We start from the raw sequence: 16,136 nt of genomic DNA, 5'->3' as shown, positions 1-16,136 counted from the left end.
GGAGGGACAGAACCCCTGCTGCTGTGGCTGTGGGATGAGGGGTGGAGGGATGGAGGGATGGAGGGATGGAGGGATGGAAGGATGGAGGGAGGGATGGATAGATGGAGGGATGGAAAACCTCCTTCTGCAGCTGCAGGATGGAGGGATAGAGGGATGGATGGAATCCCTCCTGCTGCAGGAGGAATGGATGGATGGAGGGAGGGAGGGATGGCCACAGGCACTGCAGCGGGCAGGGCTGGCAGGAGGAGGGAGGGAGCCAGGCCCTGTCAGCTCCCAGTCACTCAGAGCTGCCCACTCACACCCTGCTTACCAAGTGCTTGTGAGCCAATACCCAGGAATCCACCTCCCTTAATTAAGGGCTTATGAGCCAAGACAGTCACAGGAATCCCCCTTCCATAATTAAGTGCCCCTGATCCAATGCACAGCCACAGCAATCGGAGTCCTGTCTTTGACTTGGCCATTCACCATGAGTAACCAAAGAGAGACAGCAGAAAAGAATCAGCACGATGCTGGCACATGTTGCAAATGTTGCAACATCAAATAAATACAGACCAAGATGTAAACAAACACTTTCACCCCTGAGGGATAATCAGAAAAGAATCAGCTTGCTAATAACTTCATATTCCTAATAAACATTCAGATTACAACTGAATTTAGTCAGAAGTGATCACCAGGCTTTCACAAATCAGAGGAGTGGTCACACTACAGATTTCAATGTAGCAGCATTGAACTTCTTCAAACTAGCCTCATCTCCAACAGGGGAAAAACATCTAGCAGTTTAGGCAGTCACATAAGAATCAACTACTATTGCCATAAACAGCCAGTGTGAACCTGTACCTTTGTTATTTAATGTTATTAAATAGATAAATATAATGAATAAAATGAAAATAGTATTTTACTTAATAAGCATGGTATAGTTATTGAGTCTGATTACTAACCACATTTCCTCTCAGTTGGAAAATACACATTTTAATTTCCAAGATTTGTGCACAAAGAGAGAGAAATCCACTTCAGAAATCTCTGCATCTGATCTAAACTAGCTGTGTCATTCATAATGAGAATATTTTCAGTTCTGAAGCCCACGGATTATCTGAAAAAAAAAAAATATTCTGTGATATTTAGGAGCTCTGTGGGCCCCCAGCACATGTGGACACTATGATGCTCTGCACCTTCCCTTCCACTGCTCCTCCTGCTGTAACACTGACTTCTGATTCCTCATAGCCCATCTCTTCCAGCTATTTAGCCCCTTCAGTCTGTTCTGATTTTACATGGGCTGAGAATCATGGGACTTATTTTTAATGGATGCACATTACCATCAAGGCAGGGGGTATATGCACCTTTTTTCCTCCTCTGTATAAAATCTATGTCCACTTAGATTCTTTTTGTATTATAGAAATCTCATGGGGATCTCCCTAGCGTCCACCATCGACATAAATCAGGCTTGGATTTGCTAAAACACTCTGACTTTTAGAAACAGAATAAGAGATTCTTCCCATTTCCTTCACCCTTTCTTCTCAAGGCCAAGGCTGATTTTTAAGGGCTTTCTACACAATCATCCAAATCAAGGTTCAATTCAAATACATTTTGAAGGAGGTACTTCAAAAGAATCAATCTTGAGCTGCAGAGGGGTCAGGAGTTTTGCCTGTTCCTCCACAACATCGTCTGCAATGGCAGAGCAGGGTTGAAGTGCACAACTGCTCCCAGGAACAGGTTAGATCCACCTTGTGCTCTGAGGACACCATGGAACAGCCCTGGAAACGCTGCAGGAGAAGTGTCTGTAAGAGAACCCTTAAGAAGCTGCTGACAAAAACTTCCTCGGGAATAGAGGGGTTCCCTCAGCCTCAAGGAACAGGCTCTCCAGGCCCTCATCTCTTACCCTCTACTGACAAAGTTGACACTAAAACTAACAAGAGCTGCTCCTGTAATATCTTGGTGTCAGCTCAGGAAGAGCTACGTATTTTACACAGCACTGGTTGTTGGATCTGAGCAAGCTGCAGGTCCCTTCCAACTGCCCAGCTAATTACAAACACCCACATATTTTGGCACTGACTGAAACTCAGTGTTTTCCATGTGGAAGAATTTCCTAATCCTGGCAATCAGAATTCAACTACGGTAAAACTAGTTATCCCATAAGTTAAGCACACCGAGATGATCAGAGATAATAACCCATAAGGTAGGAAGTACCTGCAGCAAATTTTACAAGTACTTTGTTAGACATTATATGATCCTCTCAAGGCATCTTTCACATACTTACAAATCACAGAATTTATAAAAAAATCTTCTAAATGGGAGATTCAGAAAAATCTCATCTAAAGTTCAGTTCATCTACTGTACAGTTCAGTATATTGCTTATTGCATCAAGTGTATTAAGTAATAAAACCCTGGGTTTAAGAGAAGTCACACAAAATTCTTTTGTTTTGGTTATACTTTTAACATTGGTCATTTGGAAACATAACATTTGAATTTACTAGACTGTAAAGTATCCTTGCTCTCCAAGATCTGAAAAGATAACCGAATATTTGGTTTCTGGAAGCTCAATTACAATCTTCATCTGAATGTCAAGCCATTTAACTGTATTTTAATTATCCAAAGATTTTTGTATATTTAAATGGTTATGTGACCAGTGCATTGCTTATGTTTTTAAAAGGAAAAGAAGTGGGTTGCCCTTTGCATATTTAAGAAATGAAGATTCAAAATGTGAAAGGAACAATATTCAGATTTCAGGGGATATTACACATCATACTGGCCCAAATGTGCAACAGTGGGAGTCTCCTGGGCAGAGATAAGGACAGGGAGAGATCACTCACCAGCTACCACAGGGGTAAAACAGACCCACCCTCGGGTCTCTGTGTCTGCAGAGTTGTTTCTCTCACAGATTCTCCCTCCCCTCTCCGTTTGCAGTTGCTGCTGTGCAGTTTTCCCCTCCTGGAGCGTGTTCTCCCAGAGGCACTGATGGATGGGCTCAGCCGTGCCCAGCAGTGGGTCCATCCCGGAGCCAGCTGGCATTGGCTCTGCCACACACAGGGGAAGCTTCTGGGAGCCTCTCACAGAACCTGCCCCCACTACCAAAACCTTGCCCTCAAACCCGACACGAGCAAAATGACAGTTAAATAATCTTCCAGAACGCAGTGAATGGAACTGCAGTAAAGAATGTGAAGTTCCCCTTCTGCTGCTGTTCCAAGTGACAGCCTGAGCCCAGAGCAGTGGCATTATACAGAGCTCTGTCTGTCTGTGCTGTTTGGCAGAATCTATTTTTCTGAAAGAGAAGGGGGAGGAAAAACATTCACTACCCTCACTTCCTTCTGTCAGTGCCCATTTCCATGTGTTTGGTGAAAGCACGTGTTCAAACCATCTACACCCTGGAATGTTGACATGAACAATTCCACAGCACAGCTCCACTGCACAAATTATTTTTAATACCAGAAGAAAAAGGCAAAGCTTTTCTCAGACAACACTGCATTCTCAAAGGCAGTTCAAGGTCTCATTCCTCAGACTGTATTTACTGTCACATAGTTTCATATTATTTAATATAACAATTCAGCATCTATTTAATATATGACATTCTCAAAGGCTCTGAAAGGAGCTCTATCCTCTGAGGTAGGAAAGGGTAAATAATCCTATTTACAGCCACACTTCCAAAACTCTTTAGCCTATTCCTGTGTCAGATGACTCAACTACAGTGCTTCAAGTTTTTCCTCCAGATTTTACATGTTTAAGAAAATAGGAAAGGCTGTTCCATCTAACACACTCTTTCAAGCCTGTGATCAAACAGCCTCGTTACATCCAGGTGAGTCTAAATGACACTATAAATAGAAGCAGGTTTTCTGCTTTTTTAATACATAAAACACAAGGTGACACTAACAGCAGATACATTGGAAATAATTCCTTTTATTTGATAGTTCTTAGTGTGCACAAGAGCTATTTTTTAAAGGTCTTTTCAGCATAACTGGTGTTGCTCTATTGTAACTTCCACTATATCCATTTCTTAAAAAAAAAGAAAAAAAGTAATTTCTCAATGATGAGAACCCTGTATGTCCCAAAAGTGGAAAAAGCAAGTGGACTCCATCATCGGCATTCTAAGATGCTACCTGATGCCACCTCCCTGAAGTGATCAAAATAATATGAAAAAAAATCAACATTATTGGCCCCCTTAGAGCCCCAGCCTTCATGCTGAGCAGGAGTTGGGCCTGAGGAAGCTCTCCCACCTCAGGATGCCTCCAGTTCATCACGAGCCCTGTGTTTAGGTCGTGCTCTGCAGCACCCAGCTGGTCCTGTGTGTTCCCAGCTGCACACACACAGCCAGAAAGGATGTCTGAGAAAGGTGCCAAGCCCTGTTGAACAGCAGGGAACACATACAAGGCTCACCAGTGTTCAGAGACCTGCAATGTGCAGAACCATCATGAATTTGTGGCCGTTATGTTTTTCTCTACCAACCTCTCAAGAAGCCAGCTTGGACAGAACCTATTATAACATTATTAAGAGTCTGGAAATTAGTCACTTGGTAAGGAGTTCCCAAAGTTCCATTTCCACAGAGTTCTGCTCCTCCCCACGTGTGTATATTGCTCACATGCAGTGCTTGCCTGCAGTGCCAGCTGCACAGACTTGTTCCACATTTCCACATCACTGTTCAACATCTTTTTAATCTGTCATTCCTTTGCACTGAATCTTGAATCACACTGATTTCCTTTGCCAGAAATCATAACAGGGACAACAACAAAATCAGATTTTACTGTGAACGGAGCTAAATTGATTTTTCAAGGGATTTAGACAAGTAATTCCCCTGGCACCTAGTACAAATCCTTGCCAATAATTAGGGCTGTAATAAGAACAAGCTGTTCTCTTCGAGGTGCTATCAGAGAGAGGAAAACACTGGTCCTCAGGAGGCCTGAGCCAAACCTGGCTGTGCACATCCCTTCACTCTGTGCCAGCACCTGACACAGGCATTTTGTGTTTGCCTGTTCCCAGCAGGATCCCACGGGGAACTGGAGGAAGGGCTGCCCACCAGATACCACCACAGATCACTGCAACTCCACCAGTGCTACTGTCAGTTCTTCCCTATGACATAAACCCTCCAGAAGCACATGTTCTGCCACACACACTCCAAACCATCCTTCATTTACATTTCAGGTCAACGTTCATTCACTCATGTGAAAAAACAGGTTCCTTTATTACCTTAGTATTGCAACACAGAACCATCAAAAGGTTTGAGTTGGAGGGGACCTTAAAGGCAATCTAGTTCCACCCCCCTGCCAGAGAAAAGGGAACCTGTCCCTGGGTGTTCTTGAACCACCAATCTCGCAGTTAATAGCCAATGTTTCATCATTTCTGTTACCAGTTGCTCTCAGGCTGTATTATATCCACTGTGTGTTCTGGCTGGCTAATAATTTAATGGCTAATAGCCAGTAAATGAGTGATTTTCCACCAGTGCAACACTTTAGCAACAAGTTATAAAAATACCAAAGAAACTGAAATGCAAAGTAGACTGCCAAGCATGTACTTAGGAGTGGGAGTAACTCCAGAATGAGATCCTTACTGACTAATACATGCCCATTCAGAAATGCAACAGCTATCAGAGTCACCTTAATTAGAAGGGAAGATGGATTAAAATACAATATCTCAAATAAGAATTTCACTTCACTGAGGAAATCAAAATGGTTTTTTTTCTCTTTAGCTGTAAGCATTCATTACCAATTTTGAGTAGAATAGTTCATTTTTTTAGCTGTAAATATGAAAAGTTCTAGAAGGATCATCTCATTAACTACTTACCCACACGAAACCAAAATCATAAAAATCCTGCTGCTTAACAGATCTTTATGAGAAAACTGCTGGCTATTGAGTGCATCCAACAATACTGAGCTGAATTTCACAACTCATGGGTCATTGGGATTAAAACATTACAACTGTAGGACTTTTGTCACTGAAAACCTCACCTGGGAGCCATCCCTCTACATACCTAATGAATTAGAACAAAAAAGACAATAGATGCTTAGAAAAGACAATAGATGTCTTAGAAAAAAGACAATAAATGCTTTTTACCTAACAGACACTGTGAACACCTGTGTGTGTCTGTGTGCGCGCGCACACATCTTAGAGTTATTTTTTATTTTTAATGATGGCACATTTCATTTGTGTTTGGTCTGTGTTTACCTGTATGAAGTATAAAAGGTTTACTTGCAGGAGTGTGAGAGCAAGAAACCAAAATAGGCTGTGGGAAATGTAAAGGGAAAGTCCTGGGTGCTTTCAAGGACAGAAGAGCAGCACATCAGCACTGCTGAGGCACGGCGGGGATGGAGACCTTGGAAAAGAATCACAACCCCAGCTCTTCCCGCAGCTCCTCTACAGTTAAGATTCACTTCACCAACAAACCTCGAGCTTCAGGTACCCACAGTTTCAGAGCTTTCCACAAGGAGGAACTTCTGTTCTGCACTGTCATTATAACACACTGTTTAAAGACCATCCAACGCGATGTCAACACCGGGGCCTGACAGTCTGACTGAGGGTGACACTTGAGTCACAGCCCTGGAACCAAGGACTGCCTGCAGCAGAAACCTTCCACAGCAAATGCTGCTGAGCACCAGGCTGGATTTGCTTCCATAACTGATTTTGTTCAGTTTTAGTGACTCTCCAGCTGTCCAGCTGCTGTCTCTAGACACAGCCAGCACGATCCCTCTGTCAGTTCTACCACTTCCTCACTCACCAGCTATTACAGCACAGAAAATGGTGCTGCCTTAACACAGGATAACATTTCTTCCCAAAAACTCTGTTGGAAATTTCTGACTGCAGACACAGAGGGGAGTAGGTACTTTCTCTTTTACCATCAAACTCCAAACAGATAGCTTTTTACTTCTGAGCAACTGATGCAAACTTGAGGGGAGGGAAAGAGGAATCCCTGCTGTTCCCTGGAAAATGTTCCCTGCAAAGGAGACTTGGCATATTCTAATTTTTAGATGATTCCCAGAAGCATTTGGTTTAGGCACCATGAAGGTTTCCATATATTCCTGGCTTTGTCACTAACCTGCTGGCTGACCTGGGACAAGGCCCCTGACTTGCAGAGATCTGTGAGAACTCCATCCCCACCACGAAGTGATGTGCAAACACCTCTACCTGTCCCACCTGGGGGTACCATCTGCTGGATACACGGCCTTCCAGGAACACACTTACTCTCTGGGTACAAGCAGAAGCCAGTTGATGTTGCAATCCCAGACAAAGGAGACAACAGGGTGCTTGGAAGGTGAAGGTGCCAGATCCCAGCTGAAGTCTTGGTCATTACTGGTGACATTCCCACATGGCTCAAACAGGGGTTCACTGCCATTCTTGGTGGAATTCTTCCTTGTGTAGACCCTGACAGAAACCCCTTTGTGGGAAGAAGGATGGGAGCTTGTGAGATGCATAACTCACACATCACCACCCCAACAAGGAGTGCTTCATCAGCCACTTTTCCCTTCATTCTCCCCTCCAACTCCAGCAGAAAACCCTCCTTGGTGCCATAAGGATATTAGACTTCAGCAAGGGTTCCACTGGGATGCAGAGTATGTAAGAGTTAGGTAATTTCAACTCTTTAGCAGTGAATATCATAACAAGACAATGTCAGGACAGAGCATCTACCTGCAGGAGAGGAGACTGGAAACAAAGTCCAAGATTTCAAGGTAACAAAGGAAAAGAAGGGTTTATAAACATAGTGGAAGAAAAAAAAAAAAAAGGACAAGATGAGTGGGAAAGAAACACATAAGAATAATGACTCCAAAACTTTTTCTGAGTCTGTACTTCCCTGTTCAGAGGCACACAGCTGAGACAATGCAGCTGGCTCTGTGACAAATGTGGAAAAATAAGCCAATTTGAGCTGGTTGTTAGCAGTCGGAGCACAGCGTCTCAGATAAATGAGTGTCTGCCTCAGGTATGGCAGCAGATCTTCCTGAACCATTCCTGAGAGATTTGCCAGGATTGCAGCAGCCTTTAGCCATCAAAAGCAGCAAGAAAGTTCTCTTCAATCTCCCATTCCTGTGGTAAAAGGTGACCTTGGAGCAGGGTTTTCTTCTTCTTCCTGCCCTCTGCTCTCCATGCCAACTCCATCCTTCCTCCTGTCTCAGAGCTAGACATGTTGTCTTATTTAACAGTGGATAAGCCCAACACTCTCCCCAGCACAGTTGCTCAGTGCTCTGTGTGGGTTGTCACACCTCCAACTGTACCACTGTGTCTCACTCACTCGCAGGGGTATTTTGAGCCCGCTCTGGTGTTTGCCAGGAGCCCCAGTTTGGCTCAGAACCTCTCTCCTGTCTGTCCTCAGCTGAGCTAACAGAGAAGGGGCCACGCACTGCCTGTGCCTCACTCCCCTTCCAGGCATCACATTCCTTGAGGCAGTTTCTCCCTCAAATAAATACTTCACCTGCTGATGCTGCTCCACCTACTACTTTCCTCCCCCCCCATGAGGAAGAAGAACAAACACACGACATCCACAAAGAAGGTGTAAATAAAAACAAGTGCCACATCAGTTCACCCACCCTTGCCTTCTTATGAAGTAAGAGCAACATCTTCGGTGAATTTCCTAATTTCACAATAAAAGGAACCACAAAGAGCAATCCTTGTCAAGGGCTGAGGAAGAAGGCTTGAAAGGAAAGAAAAATACAGAAGGAATTAAGAAGGATCAAGCACAAAAAACCCCGTAAAACTCCTTAAATTCTGAGAGAAAGGAAAGGACATTTCTACTCAAAGAGGAAACAGAGTAGGGGCCTGTTGACCATTTCTGAGCAACCACATGGGGCCAAGGAGGTTTCTTTCAAGAGCCAAAACTTCACCAAGAGAGAAGTAGCTGCAGGCACAGAATGACAGGTCTGGGTAGGTGAGCAGGCAGGCATCCATGCTCCAAGATTTCTTGTGAAACATTCCCTATTCAAAACCTCCTCCTGTTTCCAGCCTGCGCTGTGGTTTCCTGTGTAAACACTCGTATCACCACATCACACATAATGCAGTGTGCTATTTTCAAGCAGTAAAACAGCATGATTTCCATGGCAATAACCGGGAATTTGGCAAGGCTGTTTGATAGACTTGGTCTGGGGAGGAAGTTTTTGAGAAAAATAGAACATAACTGAATCTCTCATCACTCAGATACTGTAGAATTCTCCACATTACCTGACCTGTTTACCTGCAGGCTCAGCACCCTCTTACTTGGAGATCTGCACCTGAAAAACTTACTTACTGATGGTAACATGCCAGTGCTGCGCTGGAGTACACACTGTAGCAGCCTGAGGTGAGGAATACCTGCCCCAAAGAACTGACGATACTACTTCAGAGACAAAACACTTAAGTGTTTCACATGAAGTCCAAGCTCCTTTGAGGATGCCCCGTAACATATTTCCATGGGTTACTGCAATTTATCACACACTTGTGATTTTAACCTGACACTCCAAATCACCACGATGCAAGCCAGCTTCTAACTACTACTGCCAACAAGTTTGGTCTTCGCATATTAGAAAAATATCACCCCAGTTACGTGTGGGGGCTGAGACAAACACAGGTGAGATCATTCACCCACGGCCTCCCAGCACACCAGTGACCAGGTCAGCAGCAGAAGCCTCGTTTTCCTGACTCTGCACACTCCTCTCTCAGCAGCCCTGAACCTGTCAAGAGGCAAAGAGAACCTTACAGCATGATGTAAATCACTTGGAGACGACCTGCAAATAATCCATGATTCGTGTAGAGATCTGCTTTTATAAATATCCAGGCTTGTTCTCCTCCTTAATTTTCCTTCAGCTTCCGAGAAGACTTCAGCAACCTCGGCCTTATGGGACAGGGATTGGCTTGTGGCCATAGATTTCACACTTGGTTTCATGAGCAAAATCTAAACAGGCCTTGACTGCAAAGGCCTTTGGTGAGCAGCTGAGCTGCAGATGGATTCCTGGGGAGGGCAAGAGAGGTAAGAATATATAAAAAAAAAAATCTATCAAAGATTTAGAAACACTTAAGAAACTGGAAAAGCGACTTCCTGTATCACATTTAATGTTTCAAACCGTTTAGCAGCTGGAATAGCAACCCTCTAGTGTTAAGAGTTAATATGTTTGTGCCACTCCACTGATGGAAAATTTGTAAAACACATGAAACCTGTAGAGGTCTTTTACAGGAAAGAAAAATAACTTTCCAGAAGTAGTGCTTTAGTGTGGCGGTTTTTTCAGTACTTTATAAAAATAAAGCCTGACAGAATGGTAATGACATTAGCTACACATTAGTTTCCAAACGTTAAATAAACTCCCTTCCAGGAGCAAGCATCAGCAGTAACTCAGCACTTTCATTTCAGAGGGGCTTATGCAATCACCTCGGGTTCTGATCCACACAGGCACATGCCTCGCAAGCATTTACTGAGCACCAAAGCCCCATGTCTCAGAGTGAAGTTACCAACCAAACAACAATTTAAATTCATCAAAAGCAGGCATTACGTTTAATGGGATTTCAATTAGTGATGGACCAAAATCCAAGCCCTACAATCCTCTCGAAATGTAAACAACCCTACAAACCCACAACCAGGCCTGTCTCATTTCGAGATCAGAACCAAGTTAAACAAACAACAAAACCAAATCTTTCCAGGTCTGAACAAGTCTCAAGGCCAAAAATCTTTGCAGTTCTCACAGGTATATCACAGAAAACAGCAGAGGGGAAAAAATAAAAAATGAAAGAACAAGAGTGTGTAAAATTAAATTAAGAAACAACCAAGAATAATGCTGTGTAGTGACAGTCGCTTGGTACAAATCCAGCAGTCACTGATGGATATCAGTGTCCCAGGACCTCGAGGCTCTGGGATATTTGAATTAACATGAGAACACACAAACATGCTGTTTGCAGCTCGCTTTTGCATTTGGCCACAAGAGGAGACGCAAAATAAAAACTGTAAGAGAACTTACGGATAATGAGTGTTGTGGGCAGAGAACTAACAGATGGTAGAACAAAACAATCTAATTTAAAAAAGACAAAACTTCCTTTATAATAGGATGGAACTGCAGAGGTGCAGAAGAGAATTCAAAAATAGAGATGCTGAACAAGTAGGGACGGCGGTGGTTGGTGGTGCCAGAAGGTGTGGGCCAGCCCCTTCCAGAACCCCTTGGTGTGATCATAAACATCAGAGTGAATCCCCCCGAGGCAGCAGCCTCAGCCAGAACTCTTCAAAAGTATTTGGGTTTAGCAACCAGTAAGACAATACACGTTACCTGAGTCATGGAAACACCTCGTGAATTTTAAAGCATACACAGGTCAAGTAAGAAAGCCCCATGGAAATCAATTTACTGTACTAGAGATAAAATTACTGACTTCTGGGCCACAGGCACATTGTTTCTGACTGATTATGTGGCCAAAGTTTTTATGAAAGATATTTAACATGTCTGACAGACACATACACCGTGTGTATGTTATAACCTCATAGTGCAGACACTGGTTATTAGGTGGAAATTACGGGATCTCAGTGGTATTTCTGCCACATGGCAGGCTTTATTTTGTTTAATTTAACAATAAACTCATTATATTAACTGAATTCAATAGGAACAGCAGGGGGAATCCTGTTAATTTCATCTTGAACATCAGAGAGCCTCTGAAAGTGCTAAAGGAATAAACATAGAAGGAAATAGAGAAAGGGTTTCATAAAAAGGAAGGAAATTTCCATTTCCTCAGAAAGCTCATACTGAATTTAAAATGACTATGCCTGATTTGATATCAAATGGTTTAGACATATGGTTACTGTTTGAGACAGGATACTGGGCTCCATTTGACCTAGTGCAGCCCTTGTTACATTTTTTTTCTCGTATGGAGAAATCCTATATAGAGATTGCCATAAAAAGACATCACTTCTACCCCTGAGTAGCACATGGGTAATATCAGCAATGCTAATCTTCCTCCTCCTTCAAATGTGGAAAGCAAAAGCAGTCTCCTCCACATCACAGCTCAGACAGCAGCTCTTGGATCATCACATTGGTCTCCTCCTCCGTTACCAGTGACAAAGTCACCGCTGAAACCCAAAACACAATTCTTAAACCACCTCACAAGGATTACAGCAAGCTCCACTGGTTTCTGTGCTGTATTTATTGGTGTCTTTCTTGACTCCTGTATTGGAAGAGCACCCTGGAGCATTTGACAATCCCTCCTCCACATCTTTTTATTTTATTCACCTATTCAAGGAACCTGCCACTCCCTGCAGGGGGCTGTAGCAACAAGGGAAATGGGCACACCTCTCTGCATTACAGTGCTTTCCATGGGCAGATCCAAGAGGAGACACTTGGAAACAGGCAGTAAACATCCATATTGATTCCTCTGCTTCATAGAGGTGGCAGCTGCTGATCCCTGAATACTGTGGGCATCCAAACACTTGGACTTGCACTCCCAAATCAGCAACAGGGAGTGGTGAGAAAGGTGGGTGTGCCAGGGCAAAGAGCAGATGGGACAATGTTTTGGAATGAAAAGTAACATTCCAGGACAGCAGTGGGGAGGGTTAGGAAAGAAAGCACATTTTTTGCTGCACGTACACTCGGCCCAACACAGGAGCAAAATCAATGCCATTACTGATGCTTTCCTCAGCCACAGCCACCAAGAGCCCCTCCCTGCCTGCTGTACTGTTGTCAGCAGAGAACCCAGACCTCTGGAGGTTTTGGCTATGGCTGTAATGCAGATGACCCAAACCCACATTTATAGACCAACGAGGATCACAAGTTCTGCAGTTTCTAACAACTGACCGATTCACCCCAACTGATATTCTCAAAATGGAAATTTAATGAACAAAGATGATTAATTGCAAAAGAAATTGCTGTTACCTTACCTGAACACACACACCTGCAAACTAACAAGAGTACATGGGTTCCATGCAAGTTGTTAATCTGATCAGTTGTCCTTTTGGAGTGAAATTCAAATTAACTTTGACAATGGATATACCAGATGGAAGAAAAGAGACTGTCTCTGCTAGATCCTGGATTAACCATTAATCTTGAGGGGTATCCAGACATCATAAGTAGTTTGTTCAAATCTTTTGCAATATTCAACATAAGGAATTCAGCTGTGAGTTTTCATAAATCTGAGACCTGAAGACAACACTTGGCAGCAGCCAATGCAGACAGCTCTCAGAAGGGTGAGCTCACAGGCTCCAGGCATCGCTGAGCACATCACTGCAATTAACTGAAAAACATGGCAATTTTTTTTCCCCATGCATTGTGGGCATCTACTAATTAAGCCTCAATAAAGCCACAGAAGCCATGGTGAGAAAAGTATTATTTACACATTTTCCAGTAGCAGAAAAGGAGACAGAGACGGGTCACAAGCCTTTCACAAAGTCACGTTATCAATCTGGTCACAGAGCTATTAACAGATGCCTGGATTTCTAAGGCCTGTTATCCCCTGCTCCCTTGGCACAGAACACCACTCCTCCTAGCTTCTAATTTTGTGTGGAAGGCGTTTTTGAGAAGGTGCTGTCAGAGGTAAGCAGGATTCTTCTCTGAACTAAAGAGATGGGCCTCACCTCCTGTAGCCTCCAGGGACAGCCAGCCCTGCTCCTGAAATCCAGAGGCTCAAGAAAGGCTGACCAGATGAAATGGCTCTGGCACACTGTGCACAGCGGGGTTTGAGGGAGGGCAGGGAAAGAAGGCAGGAAGCAGAGAGCAGGGAGGAAGAACACTGACACTAGGACAGAAGTAAAACCAGAGGCACACACCCAGTTTCTAGTGGAACAAGCTTTGTACTTACTGTGCTCTGTTCTGTGTTTTGGCTTTAACTCTAAAAATCTCAAAGTATCGTGATACCACTCATAAAGAACATATTCCCTCATTCTAAAGTTTTTCACACAGAAAAAAAAAAGGTTTACAAAGGGTTGTTTCTACCTGCAGCAGGAGCAGACCCCAAAAGTCATGATGGTTGCATCATGGAACTTTACTGTAGGAAACCACATATGCTTAAGAAATCTGAGCACCTTAATTCTGAAAAGAAATCATCCAGTAGGACAGAAATACATATGAAACACTGGGAGTTTATGGAAGGTACAGAATATATAAATGCTTATTCTTTTACACAGAAAACAACATGAGGAGACCCAGCTGAAGACAGGGAACAGCTGGCAGAACTCACTGCCACAGGTCATCCCAAAGGCCAAGAGATCAGGATAAACTCTGGGATGTTGTACAGACAATTAATGCAGCCCCTGACAGCAGGGAGACATGAACTGTTGTGCTGTGTAGGGTCTTTGTATCTTTTCCTGAAATGGTGCTGTCACAGACAAACAGATGGACCAGTGACCTGATCTGATGCATTTTCATAACACCACACTGACCCAAAACAGGGAACACCAGATGATTAGTAAGGGAAGGAAGACAAATGTATTTTCCTCCCTTTGACCAGGATTTCCCTTCCCTATTTCCCCTGCCATACAATGTTTACTTGCCCGTGATATTTTCTCCAGGCCATCTGTGCAGGGTTCCATCCCCCCTGGCCAGGAGCCTGCACTGCCCTCTCTCAGTGATGCACACCACAGACCCATGGCTCAAGCCTCTGGACAGCCCTGGACCTGCAGGGTCCTCCTTTGCAGATGACACAGAACAAAACATGGAAATTTTCCAACCCTTCTGAATGTCTCACAGGCACTCACACCATAACACACAAGAAAACCACCTTTTTCTCTTCCTTATTTCCAAGATTTCTTTTGTCTTGTAAATGACCTATTGTATTCACACTTGTATTGACAGTGTCTCTTGACAGAGCAAAGAGTAATTTGCTGTTAAACATGGAAGAAAATAGGAAGGTAAAGAAGAATTTCCACTATTTTAACGAGCAAAAATACATTTTTTTTCCTTCTTGTTTCATAGAGTGAGCTTGGGACCTTTTCTCCTCCTCAAGGATACTCATGCTTCTGAATAATCCTGGATACCTGCAAATGCCTCAACAAGTATTAGTCAGGACATTTGTTTGGAAAAAGCCCTGGGGCAATGCAAGGTGCAAGGATCAAGCAGAGTTCTCTCAAGCCAGCTCCAGAGTGATCTTAATAAAACTGATGCATACATCAAACCATTGGGTAGAAAGCACAAGTAAATTAACTGTGGCGCTAAAAAGCCTCAAACTGTTGAATTCTGAACAACACTATTTGCATTCCCTTTGCCACAGTTTCTGTCTTATTTTTTTTAGGTAACAGGATAAAATTTACGTTAAAATTATTGCAAGGCCTTTTTCAAAGCTCAGAGCCTATAAAAAGAACCATAAGACTGAATGCAGAATACCAAGATATGATGAATAGAAGTAGATTTAAAAAACCCAATCTGAGTCTATAAGTGCTCTACCAGGGCAGAATCTGGTCACAGGTCCTCCTTTGCCAGCGTTGCTTTGCATTTTGATATATTTGCTGAAATGCTTTGAAAGACACATCTATAGCAGGTCAGACCATGATGAAGGGTTTACTAGTTTACTAATCTGCAGAACTGAAAGGAAAATAAATAAAAGCAGGCAGCTCAAACAACACATGAACTGCAAACACTGCTACCTTGCCTCCCTGGGAGTTTTTAGGAAGAATGTCTCCATATGCAACTGTGTGTTACAACCCAAAACATGTCCAGAGGCTTTACCTGAGTGACCAACACATACAATAAACTGACAGTGCTCTCATTTCCTGAGTACAATTTTGTAAGTCATTTCCTCTCCATGGTAAATTTTAGAATTACTTGTTTTTGAACCCAAATCCACATCACTAAACATGGAACAACTTTGAGCATTAAACAGCTAAAAGTAGAAAACAGCTATGTAAAACCTCCCTATTTCAACTGATTTCTAAAATACTCCCCGACTGGTAATGCACAGGCTGTCAAGTATTTTACAAATTCCCAGCTTAGCCTGCTTCTATCGTTTCAGAGCATAAATTTAAGCACAAATCATTGTCGAGATTTCTCTTACTTTCCATTCCAGCTCCACTAGATGCACAGTCTTGCAGTTCCCCCTCCACAGACACATTTATCCCCAGCTCTCAGAGATCTGCATGCTGCATAGATTGACTGAACACACCACAAATTTAATTTTTCACCCAGTATTACGAGCACATCAGACTGCATTAGAGGCAATATGCTAAAGAATGCTGAGCACCTATTTGACAAGCCATATGGTAATTGCCCAAAGGTCAGAGTAACTATTTTGGAAAAATG

The 16,136-nt window shown here is 43.1% G+C and overlaps 1 protein-coding gene across 2 annotated transcripts in view; it reads right to left on the bottom strand.

The window, feature by feature from the left end:
- RORA (RAR related orphan receptor A) overlaps positions 1-15,913 on the bottom strand; it is a 244,095-nt gene extending 228,182 nt beyond the window's left edge. For both annotated transcript variants that reach the window (XM_027657899.1, XM_027657901.1), the window contains exon 1: positions 15,892-15,913. In XM_027657899.1, coding sequence (XP_027513700.1) covers positions 15,892-15,898 — 7 coding nt within the window. In that variant the 5' untranslated portion in view covers positions 15,899-15,913. The remainder of the gene's footprint in view (positions 1-15,891) is intronic.
- Positions 15,914-16,136: the final 223 nt, after the last annotated feature.

This window comes from Corapipo altera, unplaced genomic scaffold (assembly GCF_003945725.1).
Source record: "Corapipo altera isolate COAL_440 unplaced genomic scaffold, ASM394572v1 308, whole genome shotgun sequence".
Classification (NCBI taxonomy): domain Eukaryota; kingdom Metazoa; phylum Chordata; class Aves; order Passeriformes; family Pipridae; genus Corapipo; species Corapipo altera.
This window is presented reverse-complemented; position numbering and strand designations above follow the sequence as displayed.